We start from the raw sequence: 17,874 nt of genomic DNA, 5'->3' as shown, positions 1-17,874 counted from the left end.
GATGTTGCAGCTTCCCTTTCCTTCCCCCACTGCAGCTCACCACCACCACCACCACCACCACGCCCTGGCCCTCACCCCAGTTTTTGCCAGCAGGCTCGCTGTCATCCAAGAGAGGAGAGCGCCAAACACGCTGTGCTCCAACAGCAGCAGTGACAAGTGACAGCCCTCACACAGCTGGACCTGTGTGTGCTGTCACTCCCTGATGTCATTGTGTTTTCCATCTTCCCACTGGTGAAACGATGGAACCAGACTTGCCAGGATCAGTTCCCAAGGAAAGGAAAAATGGACAGTATAAACTGGATGGAGGGAGAGAATGCAGAGGATTATTCTGCACTCAAGGAGCAACACTGACCCTCGCCTCACAGAAGGGCAATGGCCAGGAGGAACTGGAAGAAGCAGCACTTTAAGGAAGTAATGCAGGTCCTTGGAACCAGGAGAAGGCAGTAATGCCATAGAGGGTCTTCTCTTGAGCCAGAGATGCCCTTGACATAAGGGAAAAGAACATTGGCATTAGGTGTAGGCTACAAGAAGAAAGCAGGATATAGAGAGGAGTGGTACAGGAATTGGGCAGATTCCCCGTGGCTCAGGAATAACTGAAAATGAAGCTGCTGAAGATGGAAGAGGCTTTCTCATAAAGACTTATTTTTGGTGGGGAGTGTGGGGTAGGTAGAAGGAAGGCATTATTTTCACAAGTCATCTTGGTTTACTTTCCAGTTCCTTTGCAATCTTTTTTGAGACTGCACACATTACTCACACCCTTCCTTCTGGACTGAACTTGGGCAACTCAGGGATTTCTGAATATTATGAGATTTTCAGTGGCTTGCATGGAAACACTGAGGGGAAGCAGAAGAGAAGGCAGCAGTATAACCAAACAAGGGCTTGACTTCCACCTCCTGCTACTGCAGTCACACAGGGAGCAGGGCACCACACCACAAGCTGCTGAAGGGGAGTGAAGGACAAAAATAGGTGGTGTCTTAAAAAGTCACTGAGTCTCTCAAAGAGGGTTACTGTCTTCTACCTTTATGTGAATTCCAAAGGCAGCAAGGTCTCCACGCAGACTGTCACAAGCCTCCAGGAGGGGCTTTCTCTCCTGCATTAACTGCTTCCTCTTTTCCTTCTGCTCCTGTTTGGATTCCTGGGCTCCCGCTGCACCCTCCAGCGGTGCAGCATCTGCTGCTTCCGGCAGAGCCAGCGCGTAATGCCGCACCTTCGAGCGGAACCTCACCAGCTCTTCAATGACGTTGGAGAGCAAGGCAGACTTGTCTCCTCCCACAGCCACCTAGAAATCAAACAGGGGGCTTTACAAACATCTGAGTATGATAATAAAAAAATCAACCCCATCTCCATAGAAATGTGAGGCTCTATCACCTCTCTTGGTTGTGCATCTTCCGTATATTGGTAGGATTAAAATGTCACCATCTCACTAATGCTGGACAAAAAGTTACAGTGGAATCACACTTGGAAGTAATTCAGCATATTCCTGTACAAGAAAGCATTTACGTTGGAGCAGAGTGTTCTCACATGAACACAACACACTGCCTAACCCAAGTAGGGAACCCATGTCCACAGAAAACCTCAGAGATGCCAGAAATGTGCGTAACTTAAAAAGGGATCTCACAAATTAATGTAAGAAAGGCCTGGCAACAGGAATCCAACACAGCAAGGGAAGCCTAGCCACCAGCTCAGACAGCTCCTTGGCTGTAAAAGTCCAAAGACAAAGAATACATCAGCCCCTCAAAGACAGCCCCTCTGTCTTTGAGCTCCAGACCTCCTTCAGGAAACACAAACCAGGAAAAATAAGTATTTTGGCTTTAAGTCTCCAGTCCATCCTATCCCTTCTCCTTTCATCTACAGAAACCCTTCCCAAATCCACAGAACTTTCATCTCATCCACATTACCCAAAGTTTCAGCTGCTCAAAAAAACCTGACAGAAGCAACAGCTACTGCACACAGGGTAGGGATATTTCCTGGCTGCAGCCAAGCCCCCTCCTCCCCTCAGCCACTTCCAAGGGTCCCTGGCCTCCTCTGGCTTGGCAGGAGTCTCGCTGGTCAATGCCTCAGGAAAGGAACAGACTCACTCCTCCTACAGCTCCAACAGTTGCCAGGACAGGAGCTTGGGAGTCAGCTGAAGAGGAAGGCCATTCCTCAGCACTGGCACAGCCAGGCTCCTGGTCTTGCTCTTGGCAGAGACACCATTTCTCATTAGAGGGAAACTCCCAAGGGGGAGGAATAGGACAAACCTCCAACAAACAAGAGAACCTCACCAGGGTGTTTTATCACTAGGACACGAGAGTGGGAGCACAAAGCACACCAAGGCCACGGGCAAAGCTCCTGGCAGCAACATCATCTGGGAGCAGAAAGACAGCTGAGTAATTAAAGTCAGAAGGGTCTGGGTTTAGTCACCAAACAGCAGGACGGAAACAAAAGGTAGCAGAGCTTCAGAGGTCACAGACAAAAAAGAGGAGCAGGAGGAGGAAGTGAGGGGGAAGCTATTGAAGATAAGAGTGCGAAATGCAGTGAATTCCCCAAGCTTTCAAAACATGCAACCATACTAAAGAAGTTTGTAAGACTGAAAAAGGTAGTAAGTCTAAGTGTCAGAAATGCTCCACAGTAACCCGTGGCAGGATAAATACTTAAACACAGAAGGGAAAGCCACAATGGGAGCAAGAAACATACCTCTAGAAACACCACTGAGAGAGTTCAAACCAGGCACCTACTGGAGTGAGAGCCATCAAAAGGAGCAGCTTTAGGAGATGAACCAGTCTGCCACATAAAACAGCCTCTCAGGGCTGGTCTGAAATTTCTGGCCCTTGCTTACTCCACAGACTGGCCCCAGCTGCACCTGCAGTACACTCAACACTCTGCACTCTTTGGGAGAGCAAAAGCTTCCCAGCTCTAAAACAGGCATGATGGCTTTCACTCATCACCTTTCCAGATGGATCCATCTTACCTCCCTGTGGGTAAGATCTTCTCTTGCCAATGCAGAGAGAGAGAGAGAGACAGGCTCTCTTACTGTAATACAGCCACTAGACTGAGATGAGCCATTCCTTAGCATCCCCACTGATGACTTCAGAAGCACAGGCAGTGATATCAGGCTGATTAGCTGAGGTGAATCCCAGGCCAGGAGCAAGACAGACCCACAGGCTACATGCAAACATCCAAATGAGGGGGTCCAAACAGTGCTGCCTGTATCCTCTGCACAGTCAGCACAGCAGTGTCCAGGCCAGGCAGCCTTCTCCCACACATGCCAGGACCCACTGTGCTCAGGGACTGCTCCTGGCAAGCTGCATGTCTGGGGGTACCTGGCTAAGAGGCAAGAAGGGCTGGATGCTGAGCTGTTCTGCCTGGTCTCAGAGCCAGGGAACAATCCCTACACCATTTCATTAACTAAATTGTGGTAGCCCATGGAATGGGCTTTATGATGAAGATTTTGACAGATTAGTTTACTGGAAGCTGAAAGAGCAGAGGACAGAGAGGAGTCTAATGAGCTGCTCCTTTCTTCCTGCTTATCTCAGACCAGCATCTTCTGCTGATCCTCCTGCCACACACAGAAAGGGACTAGCACAGCCTAAAACAAAGGAAAGCATTCAGATACTTGTTTCAGCAAAAATATAGATGCAGCAGACGCCTGCATACAGACAGCCCAGAATCTGGAGGGATGACTTTGCCATCCAGCTAACAAAAAAATGTAAGTGTTTAGTATGCCACTAAAAATTAACATGCAAACTACAGGCTGTGAGGAGTAACACACAGCTACATCACATCCAGACACTGTTTCGAAAGAAATTTTGTGAGAAAATCTATGGAGGCAAACTAAATAAAAGCATTTACCACTATACTGCCTGATTTTTGAAATTATGAATAATGTTACATTTTCTTACTCTTTTGTCCCCCTCCCCAAAATAACTGTTCTGTTTTGCAGAACAGTTTCTCTACAGAAAGTTTTCCACTACTTTGCATTCAGCTGCATATTTGAGCAGGACAGAAGCAAAGAACACCCTGCTATTCTCTAACACCTTGTGTTGTTTTCAATGTTTCCATACACTGGGATATCACCTCCATATTGATGACTCTCTTTCCCATTCAGTACTTTGCTTTGAACTGTTCTTTCCTTTTTTTTCTCTCCCCATTCCTATCTTTCCAAGAACTAGTTATGTAAGGTCATTGTCCTCCCCTCCCCATATCCCCCCCATGGCTCAAGGCAGAGCAGCCCCTTCCCCTGGCTTTCTGCAGAGGAGTGGGACCCCTCACAACTGCAAATATTCACACAGCTATCGAAGCCAGCCTGGATGCAGCCATCAGGAAGAAGAGGAATAGCTGGGGAAAGCCAGACATAACAGGATGATTTAAATGCCTCCAATGCTAACTTTTTCTTGTTTAATTCCTCAGTCTTTCATTTCCACAGCAAAACTGGTGCAGAAGTCACACGGAGCACCTCCAAGAACTAAAAAGCCCACATTTTGTTCCACCTGCTCATATACTCTCTTAAAACATCACAGGAGAAACTGCAAGCAGTGCAGAAAGGTTTACTAAAACCATAAATAACTTTGTTACATCTGATGCTTTCAGAAAGCACTCTATGAAACACAGGGGCTGCTACCATATCCTCAAACACACAGAAGAGATATTTCATTACCTGTCTTTCTTCAAAGGACATCCCAAGGGCACTGAAAAAGCCTTCAATATAGGAAGTAATGCTTCCATACACAACAGAGCTTCTAGGAGATCCAGCATCCTGTTAAGAAAACACTCAAAAGAGATTGTCCAGTCAATACATATTATAGAACCCAGCATCTCTCTGCAGCCTAGCCCACAAGGGAAAACTACTGCTAATTATAAAGATCTACCTCCATCAGGAACACCTGCCCAGACAAGCAATCTTACAGAGATACAAAAGCATCTCACAGCACAAAGGGAAGGGATTTAAGTAAACAAGGGAAGGGAAGAGCTTATCACCAGCCTGTGCAGCAAGAAGAGATGCGAGAAGCTGCCACACATTACACGTGTGCAGTAAATTAGAACTAAAAATAGCACTTCTGGGCATGAAAGGGCTGTGTGTATGGAAACAAAATAAAAAGAACATAATCCCACATTCATAATCACCTATAATATAAAAGATTGAAACCAAATTCTTTGAGTATCTTATTGATTTGATCCATGTGGAGACCACTTTGAGACAGTGTATGGCATTTTATCATGGCAGCACCAGCAATCATCAGCAGCAGCAGCAATAAAATAAGGATTAAATGAGAGACTGAGGAGCAATTTTAGGGACTAACCTTGCCTAAAAAATAAGAGAGATGACATGCACAAGCAAATCAGCAGCTGGTACTGGATCTTATCTGACATTTTCACTAGGGCTTGAGATAAGCTATAGTCTAAAATGTATAGGAAGGTCTGAAGTGGAAGGAGCTGGAGCAGCCACTGGGAGAAAGGAACAAGAGTGTGCCATCTAAGGTGAGAAATGCTTAGCAGGAAGGCTAAAGAGAGGAATAAGTAGTTTTGTGGATTTACTCACAGTTCTTAAGGAATTTTACTTTACTACACTTGTAATAAAGAGGGAACACTCCAGACAGCTGGGATGTACCCAGAAAAGCTCTACCACCTCAACCTGAAATCTGAGTCAGCTGCCCCACAAATATCCCATCCCATTCTCTCACCCTCCAGTCAAAATGACTGACAGGAGAAATTCAGGGGGAGCAAGCAGTGACTGACAAAATGGGGGTAGTTGTACCTAAGAGTGGCAATGCCATTACAGATCCCTGCTCCAAAGTGTTTCAGGTCAGGGATTCACTCAGATTGTAAAGATCATTTGTAAAGATAAGGCTTAGGCTAATCTGTAAAGATTCGCTCATTTGTAAAGATAAGGCTAAGGACAAAATTGAAAGCCAATGCCAAAGTAGGACACGACTAATTCTCTCTTAAAACCAGTTATTACCATGTACACAACATTTCTTTTACTGCACAAACATGGTGAACATGATGACACCAGTACTCAAGGAACACAGCAACAAGGCTGAGGTGCTCGCCATGAGTGACAAAGGGTAAATGGAGAACCCAGAAGTGCTTCAGTGTTTATTGCTCAAGTCATGTCCTTACCAGATTCTTTATTTGTGTCAGCATGAGAGATCTTAACAGGGTTTTAATTTGCCAAAAGCCATCTGAAGACAGACTCATGCTGACACCAGTTACAGAAGACAGCAGAGGCCACTCAGTCCCCAACACTGAACTCACCACCACGACTGTCCAGTGCACCTGGGGCTGCCAGCCAAAGCCCCTGCAGCAACTAACCCACACCCTTCTCAGTTTAGCTTAATTTCTGTGCATGGATATTAAGCAAAGAAGCAGGGTAAGAACACAGAACCAGCACTAAAATTAGCAGCATGTCACATACCTTCAGGACTTCTAAAAGCCTTAGGTATAAATAATATAGGGTAGCAGGAAAGAAACATCATCTGGACACAACAGAGCACAAAACAATCGCCATGCACAATTCCTGTGATAGGGTCAGGGCTCCATTAAGGTCAAAAATTTATGGAGCTTTGTTTCTGCTGGTTTCTTATGTGAACAATAAACTAATCTGTCTGCATTAAGCAGTAGGACAGTGGACAGCTGTCATTTTCTGATCTCTGTATCCTAATGGGTTACCTTAGTAACAGCCTTAAGCTGTCTGTTGCCATGGTGAATGAGGTCCATAATTGCTGCAACAGCCCTGGAGGTGTCAAAGTCATCTGCAAACGCAGCCTTCACAGTTACTTTTGTGTTGGCTAGCCTTCAAGAAGAAAAGGTAACATTTAAGATAAGACAAACAAGATGCCAGCAGTATGCTGAATTCATCAGCCATTCAGCCAGAGGGAGTCATCGAAAGGACACTGCCATCTCCTTCCCAGCTGTCCTGTGATGGGCAGTGCTGCACTCATCAGGGAGAATACATCTTTCTGCTGTGAAGGGAAAAATTTGATGCATGTCAAAATCCTAAGTGTTACAGCCATACAAAAAATATACATGGCTAATCAGAGGGGCCAACAACAACAGAGCAAAGGTTGCCTTAAATCATTTAAAAACAGATGGAAAATGAGACTGATATCAAGCATATCAAAGATCTTACTGAGTTCTGCTTTTTTTTCCAGCAGCCCATTAATCATGCTAACAGCATGCTTCTCTTCCAAAGGCACATCACAGGCAGCTCTCCAGAGCATGGCAAGAAAGCTGTCCTGGGGTTGGCCAAGAACCCTGTTGTAAGGATCCAACTCAGAACCAAGCACTGCCTCCTTATTTCCCAGGAGAGCCCAATCCCAGTCCCAAGGGATTCCACTCACCATGGCCCTGATGGAAAGGTCCAGTGGGACCATTTGTGTAAGAGTGCCAAATGCCAGCAGGCAACCAGCACTGATCACCACAGAACCAGCACCAGCAGCTGCAGCCACTTGGAGAGGGAGATGAGGAGAGCAGCAGGGATAAATGCAGGGCTCAAACAGCTGCTGGCAGCGTGCTCCCACACACAGCCAGGTGAACCAGAGCTTGACAGCACTGGCCCAAGGATGCCATTTCCCAAAAAAGTGCAAGGAGCAGGGGAACCTCAAGCTGTCCTAGCATCTCTGTGCATCTCCTGAGCCTTATTTTACCTGTTTCTGTATTTTTTTTTGCCTGGAATGCCTACCTCCCCTCAGATACTGGATGGCTCCTGTTCTAATTCATTCTTCCCAACACTATTTTTCCCTGCAAGCTTACCCCTCTCCACTGAGTATCTAACACTTCACTAATTAAGAGCTTTGCTTCATTTTGCTTGTTTTTACACCTAGGAATACACAAGTTGTGCCTTCCCACACATCTCCTACTGATTATCCATTTCAACTTCCTCACACCTCTCAGCTTTATCTTGCACCCACAGATCTCCTGCAGCCCCCTGCTGAAGGATGTGCTTTTGCCAAATACCATAGCTAGTTAATGCAACTCCACTTTCTTGTAATGTACTCCAGTGCCCCCTGCAACCCTCAGGGAGTGCAGCCACAAGCTTCCCCAACAGAGAGGTACCTGAGCCACAAGGAAGCTGTTCCTCACCTCTACAGCACAGATTGTCTCCCCTGTGATTCTGCAGCCCAGAGCTGCCTGCACTAGCCTTGCTTCAGGGCACTCAACCCCCTTCCTACCCTGACCCCGTGCTCCTGCTCTCAGCTTTGCACCCAACACACAGCACATCTCAGTCCTGAAGATAATCTGGTTTTCATAATGGACTCCAAAGGATTCTCCTCGCCATTGTCAGGGTCACAATAATTGTAATTGCTTCCTGCCCTGTGACATCCCTGCCCATGGCCAATCTCTCAGTAGCCCCTCTGCAGCACACCACAGTGCCAGTGAGCCTGATAACAAATCCAGGTGTCCAAGGTGTGTCACTCTCCAGTCATCCTCTTTCTTCTCCAGTCACAATTGCCCAGCTCTGCTTACAAACTGGGGAGCCTCACAACTGCCACAGCTTTGCCTCCTACATCACTCACGAGGGGCAACGACACCTGAGCTAGGATAGGCACACCAGAAAAGTAACACAGATCTTAAAACCACAATGAACTGAGTACAGCAGACCAAGAGCAAAAACAGCTGGCTAGAAAGAGAATTTTTTAAAAAACCTGCCCTTGGTTTTTGGGCTTGGAGGGAGGACTGCTGCTTAGTCCTTCTAGTCCTGCTTCTTAAACAGAACCTCCGAGTCTGTCAGCAAACTACTGCTCACATAATCACAATCTTTTAAGACACAGGAAGTGCACTTACCTTTCCCACAATATGTCTTCTCTAACAGGGTCACACACCAGCTGTCCTTTTATATAAGCATTTGCATCTCTAATAAATGAGGAGATTGCCTGAAGAAGGTTCTTTGCATCTTCCATGCTCTCCTCACTAAATTCTACTGCTAAGAAAAAAGAAATGAAGGCATTATGATGGAGAGAATGTTGTCTATCATACATAGGAACAGTACTTGGAGATAAAGGAAAAGTTTTTTTTATTTGTATAGCAAACTTCTTACAATTAACTGCACATTTAATTAAAAGGTCCATTCTTCATGCACACCAAGTGGATTAAATCAATATAAAAGACAATCACTACATATGACAAAGTATAACCGACTGGAACACTTATCAAACTGATTCAAAATGTTGAATCTGGAATTTACTGAAGAAATCACTATTTAACTTTAATTTTTCTCCATTATTGAATCACTCTGCAGAGTAACCAATCCAAAGCATTATGATTTAATATACTTCTAAGTGTTCTAGTGATGGCAACATATACCTCTAATTTTGTGCCCATTCTAATTTAGGTACACACAATCTATTTGGAGACATCCAAAGAAGCCTAACCCTCACCACTGACTCTGTTTAAAGGGCTGCTTCACCAACATCTAAAATCTAGATGAACCTAAAATTTGTGGTCTAGCTCCTGAACAATTCCCTCCCAACATCAAAGCTAAACTGACCATACCACTTTGAGAAAGCTATTTTTAGAGAAAATACAAGTTGCTTAAACTCATAAGGGCATGTCTAGGGTGGGATTCATCACACTCACACATATCAAAGCCTCTTAAGGCCACTGGAAAGGGAGACAAAACCTCAAGGTAAACGATTCCTTGCATCCACAGCTGAGCTCCACTTTATGATGAGATGTACAGGAACCCTACAGAGTTCTCTTCCAACAGCCACAGTAACATTAGCCCTACCACTAACAAGGCATCCATGCACACAGACATCCCCACTGCATTCAGGGAGACCCTACCTTTGGCAGGCAATTCCACTTTGGGAGCTTCCAGAGTCCACTCCTGCTGGCAGGAGTTCAGCAGACTCCTCTGGCCTTGCCTGCACCCTGTGAAGTGCAGGAGCCAGACTGGTTCACTGTCACTTTTACTGGGAATTGCTATCAGTGACAGGCTTTTTAAAATTTGTACAGGAATGTGCAATTTTCTGTAGAAAAGCCTTTGGATGCCACATAAGAGAGCTCACCTGACTTTAGTAGAAGTTGTGTCCTTAGGACAGACCTAAGTTTGAATGCACTCCTTCCCCCAGTATCACACCAGAGCCATCCATAGCCAGAGCAGTATTGTTTCACTGTTGAACACCTGGCCTCAGCAATAAGCTACATCCAAACTACAGCTGCCAGCATACTCCTAGTATCATCAGCACTGAGCATCACTCATAGCTCCCACAGAAACCTCACCTCTGGTCCTGCCTGTGGTGCATCCAACTGCTTTGTGGAATTACCCAGTGCTGCCCAGACAGACTCTTTAGAGCAGACAGTTCTACCAAGAGGACCGATGTAAGAGGGAAAAAGTAGCCAGATGTGAGACCCAATCTCTTTTCCATTAGCCTAAATCCCAAGGAAGCCTATTTCAACAGACTTTACACAGGATTGACCCCAGTGTAACCGAGATGTATGTCAGGACCTGTATTTGTCAGATTTTTCACTTGGGTATAACTAAAAATCTGCATTACTGCTTCATTAAATCAAGCTTTACTCAGTTTTCAAAAAGACCAATGTACAGACCTCTATAACACAGTGAGACACTGAGAATGATCATTTATCTACACTAGGATTACTCAAATGATTAACCTGGTTATAAGAATTCTGCAAGGAATACTTGATCAAAGTTTATCCTGATGAAACCTACTTTAGCTCAAGCCATTCTTCATCATCAGTTTAGGGCATACTCCTAAACCACTGCCTGCAGGCACTGCAAACCCACAACACAGCACAGGCAAGCCTGGTCCTATAAACCTTCACTGTGCTCCCCACTCCTTCCCTTCTTTGTCACTGACAGCCCAGATAATCCCCAGTGCCCCCAGAGCTCAGCTTCACCCCGAGCAGCTCTGCCCCACCACCAGAGAGGCAGATGAAGCAGAGGAACCTCATACAAAAATACATTATGGAAGGATGATAAAAGTCTCTTCTCTCTAACTTTACTCCTCTTCCCCACAAGCAAGGCACACAGCTTCATCCTCCCTCTGACAATGATCATCACAGGAAGGGACTCCACACCCATGAAACACATGCACCTCCCTGCACACACCCCTTTCAACCCTTGCCCCTCCAAGGCTAGGGAAGTCTGGGGTCACATTTGTCTCTATTTGGGCCTGTTAGCACACACAGGGACAGGGGGTAGCCCACACAACACAAAAGGCCCATTCCAAGCCAAAGAAAACACAGTATCAAGCATGAGCCATTCCCAACTGTCAGCAGCTGCCCTCATCCACACGCCTACAACGATCTTTTTTACAGATTCAATCCAACCTTTGTGGTACCACCTGACCCCCAAACCTGGATTTTACAAAAGGCTTTCTTTGGCAGGCAGGAGTGGCAGGAGCCATTACCCATGGGTCTAGGCTATAAAAATCTTCTAAGAAACAAGAAAGTGCTTGGGATCTCACATCTAATAAAAATATGAGCAGACAGCAAGATCAGAAGGAGTGCAGTAAACTTATGTTTAGACCAAAGTGAATATTGACAGCAGGGACACAAGCTGACAGGCAGCACAGTGAATAGCTGGCTCAGCAGAGACCAACTCTGGCTCTTTACTGGGAAGTTAATAATGCAGATAGCCTTGTAAAGTGGAGGTGGGAAGTGCAGACTTCTGAGCAACCCTTACATGCCAACTGGCTTATACTCTGATATGACACCTGCATATCCTTTCATCAAAGCCACCCACATCCACACAGGTAGCACTCTTTTTCTACCTCAGGGGGGTGTTTATCCTAGAAGTAATGCAAAAAGCACAGGTTCAAATGCAGCCAGCTGACAGGGAGTGAAGAAAGCCTGCAGGCACCTCTCCTCTGCAGGGCTCCAGTGCCATTCCTTGTCCTGAGGCAAGGTTAGAAACTACCAGACATTTAGCTCTTGCTCACATGACAAACGTATATATGATAGTGGTAGCAGGTGTTAGTCTTTCCTCTTGTTTTAAACACACATTTGTTCACAACTCCCTAGTGCCCCCAGCCAGAGAGACACCTAAATCTACACAAGGTATTTCATCTCCTAAAAGAAGCAATCAGCCAAGTGTGACACTGCCCTGCAGCATCACCTCAAAACAGCCAAGCATGCCACCAATCCACAGCATGCCCAAACAGGATACTGCTCTGCAGCAGACCTTCACCTGGATGCACCCCTTTCTTTCTGTGACAGCGGCAGGGAAGTTAATAACCACCTCTCTCTTTACTATTCCATGCTTTGAAATATTGCAATTACTCAATTCCTGATGCCTTCAACTGTCCTAGGAGAGGGAGGATCCACCAGGAAGATCACATGGGTGGCTCCTTCAAGGCAGTTAGCAGTATTAACAAGCAGAAAGACTTCTCAGTCCAATGACTGCATGATAAAGACTGGCAGCACACCGCACACTGACAGGCACGAGCAGTGCCCCAGAGCCTTGGCTACGCCAGCTCTCACAGTCACACTAAAGCTACAGGTGCTTCACCCAAGCAGACAGAGGCCCACTGCAACACCACAGCAGCTGCTGCCCCATGCTCCACCATTCCCTTGCCATGCCAGGACAGCCAACAAGCCAGGTGACCCAGCAGTGGTTAAGGAACTACCATCTGGCAAGTCCCAATAACCTGGTAGGAACACAGACATACAAAAACCTTTTCCAGCTCAAAGTAGCATCTACCTCCTGGAAACAGCATGTGGTACACAGGGAAGCTGACAAAATCTCCCCATCAGCAGAGAGATGATCTGCCAGGCTAAGGTGTTCATTAGGTTATCATGTGCTGGTCTAAGCGAGCTGCACTGCATCACAGAACTGCCTGAACACTCAGGAACTCCACAGGACAAAAATGGTAACACAGCAGGGAGATAAAAATTATTAGCCAGCCCTCATCATACCCTCTACAGGAATATAAGCCACAGCTCCATCTAGATACGTCTCCAAAAACAGCTGATCGTGACTGCAATACAAGTAACTACTACAGATGCAAATCAGAGACAGAGGTAATTCATTAATTAAAACTGCAATTAACCACGAGTCACAACTACTGCAGCTCAAGAAGGTATTCAAATGAATGGTTATGTGCTGTGCTCAGTAAAGATAATTTTCTAAATGTGAGCCAAAGAGCAGCCCCACAGAGCAGCATCAACACCTTGACACCCACTGCATCCGGGGAAGCGCAGGGCCCCACACGGGGAGCTTGCTCCAGAGCTGGGAAAGGCGTGGGAAAGCCGGGCACACCTCAGCAGGGAAGGGGCTGCTCCTTACCTGAGCTGTATCTGCCACGCAAACAAAACATTCTGAATTGATCTGATGAACATTTCTTCAGGAAATCCTAAACTCCAGGCACAAAAAGACAGCTTTAGTATGATATCAATTTCTTCAGGAAATGTCTTCCACCCCCCTTGCTTTTCAAACTACTATGACAAATAACTCATCTTTGCAATTTAAGACAGGCATAAAATCTTTAAACTCTAACACTGCCTTAAAACCTAAACTAAATAAAATTCAATTCCATATAAGATAGATGTGCATACATGTATACATGATAGAGATATACACACAATGTCCAGTATAAGACAGTGAAAATTACTTTGCAAGTACAATCAAACATACACTGTAAAAACACATTTGCAAAGAAAATCCAAATTAAATTATCAGACTAAGATTGGGATACAATCTTACACGGAGGAAAACTCCTGAGTTTTGCAAACTTCACAAAAAAAAAAAAAGATTTCTTGAAAAAGAAAAGAAGCATACTTTTTCTGCAGGACTAGAATATGAAGAAACACAGGGAGTGAACAAAGATAAATCCCAGCAATGTAAAAAGAGTTATCTGTGTTAATTATGAAGCCTAATAAACACTTTAATATCTATCTAGCTTTACAAATAATTTACTCCAGTAAACAGTAAACTACTAGTATTACTACTAGTATAATAATTTTTATTAATAGTATAATGAACTATTTAAATGTTTGGAAGGTACACTAATAAAACATTCCATCACTTCCAACCCTGCTCTCAGCAAGGCTGGACACTGTGGTAGATTGACAGTGACTATTGCACTTCTGCTTTTTCTTTTTAATTTGCAATTATTTTTTTTTTTAATTTGCAAACTGGTGAGGAACACTGAAGTGCCACAAAAAACCAAAAATAATGAGAAGACAGTACAAGTGAGAAAATATGGAAAGTGCTATTTGCTTAAATCTCACATTTTAAAATAGGTACAAGACTAAACCAGCCTGAACAGCAGAAAAGCATCAGCAATGTGCTGTCTCTCAAGTGAAAATAGAAATAATTGAGGCAATCACAATCAAAAAAACAGGGATTATTGATTATTTTTGTGGGTGTTGGTTTGTTTGTTGTGGGTTTCTAAAATAAACTGGATATAAATGAGTGTACCCCATATGCCCAGCAGATTTACACTAATATACACAGGTAGAACAATATGAGTACCATACAGAAATTCAAATTTGGGAAAGGACCATCCAAACTAGAAAAAACAACTCTGCATTTCCTTTAAAACAGAGAACAGATGAGAAATCACAGCTCTTTGAAAGCAGGTTGCTTGGCCCTGTGTTATCACAATCTCTTTGATTTTTGGGGTCAGAATTAAATTTTTAAAATTAATTAATTTTAAATTATTTTATTTTTTAATTAGCTATTTAAAAAAAGGAAAGAAAAAACTGGAGTAGGGTACAAGGGGACAGAAACAGGGCAACTGGATGCAGAGGATGCTGGGATGCAGGTGGCAACTGGCAGGACCAAGGGAAGATCCTGGACAGACCTCCCCTCTTCTGGCACAGGCATAAAACCTTCCATGTAGGGCTTAACTTTCAAGGTGCAAGGCAGCTGTACAGGAAAAAATTGTTTCACTGGATTGAAAATCACTTCTCAGGAAAGATTAATACTTGTTACCCACGTGTAAAGGCAGACATGAAAAGCAGAGACCTACAAGGAAAGAGAGATAGGCTAGAAATATTTGTTCCCTCAACACAAGTTGTGCCATCATGGGGGACATGGAGAGGAACATTTTTACATGCTGCTTTCAACTCCATGCACTGCATTTGTGGTCATTTCTCCTCCCTGCCCACAACATCCTCTGAGACATGAGATTTCTGTGAAAATTGTGAGCTCCAGGGAAACAGGGCTTAGCTGTACCCAGACAGCATCAGAAGACTAAAGAATAAAGCAGCTCATATTGAACTTCTTTTTAAAGGGATTTTAATTCATTTTTCCAGGAGGGCAAAGTGGAACATATATGCCAAAGCAGTTCCCCAAGCTTTGTCTAAAGGAAGGAAACCACCCTATTCCAGCAGTAGGCATCAGCCATCATGGGAGGCACCCCAGCATAGCTATAGCACAAACAACTGGCAGAGAAATCCTGCTCTGGGCCACACTAAAGACCTGGGGACACAGTGAAATATCACACAGTCGTGTGGCCCATGGGTATCAAAAGGCAAAGCTTCTGTGCATCACCAAGGTCACCATACAAAGGGTAACGGGAAAAACTGCTGCAATAGTGAGGTTCAGAATACTCAGTAGCTTCCTGACAAAACACTGACACTATGTCCATTTCACCTAAAGAAGGACTAGGAGAAACATCCATTCTTTTCCAAGTCCATGCTTTTTCAAAGCATTATTAAGGATAGACTGATGGGAACCCATCACTAAAGAACAAAATCATTCAGGTTGGAAAAGACCCCTGAGACTGTCAAGTCCAACCACAAATCTACAGTGCAGGACTGTGGTACTGGGCACAAACTCTGCTCCTACAAACACTCCCAGCTCAGCAAGATCCATTGTCATAAACAAACCATGAACCTGAGCAGGTATCCAACCTCCAGATCCACAAAAACAGATACATCAGTACTAGAGAAACACTGCAGCACAAGCACACACTCTAAAGCTTTCTCAAAAGAGGGCTGTGATTAATATTTACATATTACAAACCTACAAAATTGCTTCAATTCAAACAAAGAAATTACCTTAATCGTTATGTAGTTTTTTAATGACTTTGACATTTTTTCTTGACTTCCTTTAACATGCAAATGCCCTATAGTAAAAAAAAAAAAAGAATTAATCAGGATAAATGAGAGTGCTTCTGAATAGGGAGCAAATGAGAAAGACTGCACGGAGACACTGTAAATGTTGGAGGCAGCATATGCTATGATGGATACATGCCAAACATTTCAATGCAATGGGTAACATTTTTCAATAGCTTTGCCTACAGTCCTGCACATGTCTCCATCCTCAAAACTTCCACTGGGTGAATTGTAAAATATAGACATTTAAAACATTAAAAAAAAAAAAAAACCCACACCACCATGAGTCTCCCTGCTCAGAACTGACAATAAGCTGATAAAAACAAGCAAGAAAATAGTTTCATTCTTCACAAGTACCTTACCTGTTACTCTTGACTTCTCAGAAGTATTTTAAGAAGTATTTTCCAATGATCTAGCATTAAAAAATCCTTAAAACTAAATCTTCTGTACTTATTACTTGCTGATGGCTGTTAACATTATTTTTTTACCCCAAAGTTTTATAGCACTGGTTCAAAATATCTTAAATGCAAAATGAATTTTCTACAGATTCTCAACTTCTCCAGACTTGTGAGACTGAGAAAAGCAGGGTGAGGGAGGGATGCAGCTACAATATCTAATTTGAATTAGTTTATTTTAAAGTGTGATCTCTGAGCACTGCTAGAACATTCAATAGTCACACAGATCACTGCTTTGCAGGGCTGCAGCACAGGAAAAAGGTAGCAACACTGCATTTAAGAGAGTATGTAGAGCTTGGCTTTAGGACTGAAAGCTCTGTCAAAGAAAGACAGGAGATGTATAGCCTGAGCTTGCCTGCTTCCATGTCTCATCCATGTGAGCCACAGCAACACCACTGATGGGAAACACCAATTATTCACAGCACCAGAGAGATGGCAAACATGCTGCCACTGAAAGACTACTCAGCATAATTTCAGAAATGTTGTTAAAAGCCTTAATAGGCTTCTCCTAATGAAAGAGTAATTCTGTAAGTTACCAACCACCCACAACTAACATGAGATTTTAGACACTTCTGTAACCTGCAGCGTCTAACACTTAATCATCCTTTGAGGCAGATTTTGAAGCATAAATTTCTCTTGCTCTGTAATACCCTACCAGTACTGCATTCTTTCACATTTGGCAGCCCAGTGCTACCAATGCCTCAGAGTGCAAGGACAACATATGATCGTGCTCCTGCTTTTATGAGTGGTGACAGAAGTGACATTTCTTGCTCAGCAACCCATGCAGCTGTCTGCATTTTGTGCTACTCGCTGCACAGAGCTGCTTTGCAGCCTTGCCTGAAACCCTCTTGCTTCCACAAGTAGATAAAATCCCCATTACACTCATCTGGACGTGAAAACAACAAGCTCAGGCCTGATAACTGGACCTGAAAAGCTCATTGTTTCACTCCTCAGCTACTTCCGACAATGATTCAAAGCAACAGGAACTCACCAGGTGAAGTCCTACCCTGACCACCTCAAAATTTAATTTTGTACAACTTACTCTATGGAGAGTAGGAATTAATCAAAAAAATCTATGGATGCAGAAACAGCTACAGCATCTACCCATGATAAAAAACCATTGCTTTCACTGTCTGTCCTGTCTGCTAGCAGGTGAGGCCACTTTCACCACAGCATCGTTAAACCTGGGACACTCACTAAGCATATTCAGGCTGTCAGACACAGCTGGACATCTGCAGCTCTTGGGACTCAGGTAAAACCCACTGCCAAAATTCTCCTGGGATAAGGGGAAGAGCCTGGGTAAGATTACTTTCTTTTGCAAAGGTGCCCAAATACTGACTTAATTAACTTCAGGCAGACAAGTTTAAAATAGTTGGACTGTGTTTTCCTAAAGAGGTACCAGCAACATCTGAAT

At 44.1% G+C, this 17,874-nt stretch overlaps 1 protein-coding gene across 8 annotated transcripts in view; it reads right to left on the bottom strand.

Annotated features, from left to right (window-relative positions):
* CARS2 (cysteinyl-tRNA synthetase 2, mitochondrial) overlaps positions 1-17,874 on the bottom strand; it is a 41,073-nt gene that overhangs the window by 7,823 nt on the left and 15,376 nt on the right. For 3 of the 8 annotated variants that reach the window (XR_007778928.1, XM_050980675.1, XM_050980668.1), the window contains exons 9-15: positions 15,949-16,016; positions 13,229-13,295; positions 9,763-9,849; positions 8,764-8,899; positions 6,649-6,772; positions 4,637-4,735; positions 1,019-1,279 (exon numbers count right to left, since the gene is read on the bottom strand). Coding sequence is in view for 4 of the 8 variants with exons in the window: in XM_050980675.1 (XP_050836632.1) it covers positions 1,019-1,279; positions 4,637-4,735; positions 6,649-6,772; positions 8,764-8,899; positions 9,763-9,849; positions 13,229-13,295; positions 15,949-16,016 (842 nt within the window). In the remaining 4 variants the exon portion in view is untranslated. Of the gene's footprint in view, positions 1-75; positions 483-1,018; positions 1,280-4,636; positions 4,750-6,648; positions 6,773-8,763; positions 8,903-9,762; positions 9,850-13,228; positions 13,296-15,948; positions 16,017-17,874 lie in introns of those variants that run through there. The other 5 variants (XR_007778926.1, XR_007778930.1, XR_007778931.1 and 2 more) reach the window with 5 other exon arrangements.

Source organism: Serinus canaria, chromosome 1, assembly GCF_022539315.1.
Source record: "Serinus canaria isolate serCan28SL12 chromosome 1, serCan2020, whole genome shotgun sequence".
Classification (NCBI taxonomy): Eukaryota; Metazoa; Chordata; class Aves; order Passeriformes; family Fringillidae; genus Serinus; species Serinus canaria.
Note: the sequence above shows the minus strand (reverse complement) of the source record. Positions and strands in the feature narration are given on the sequence as shown.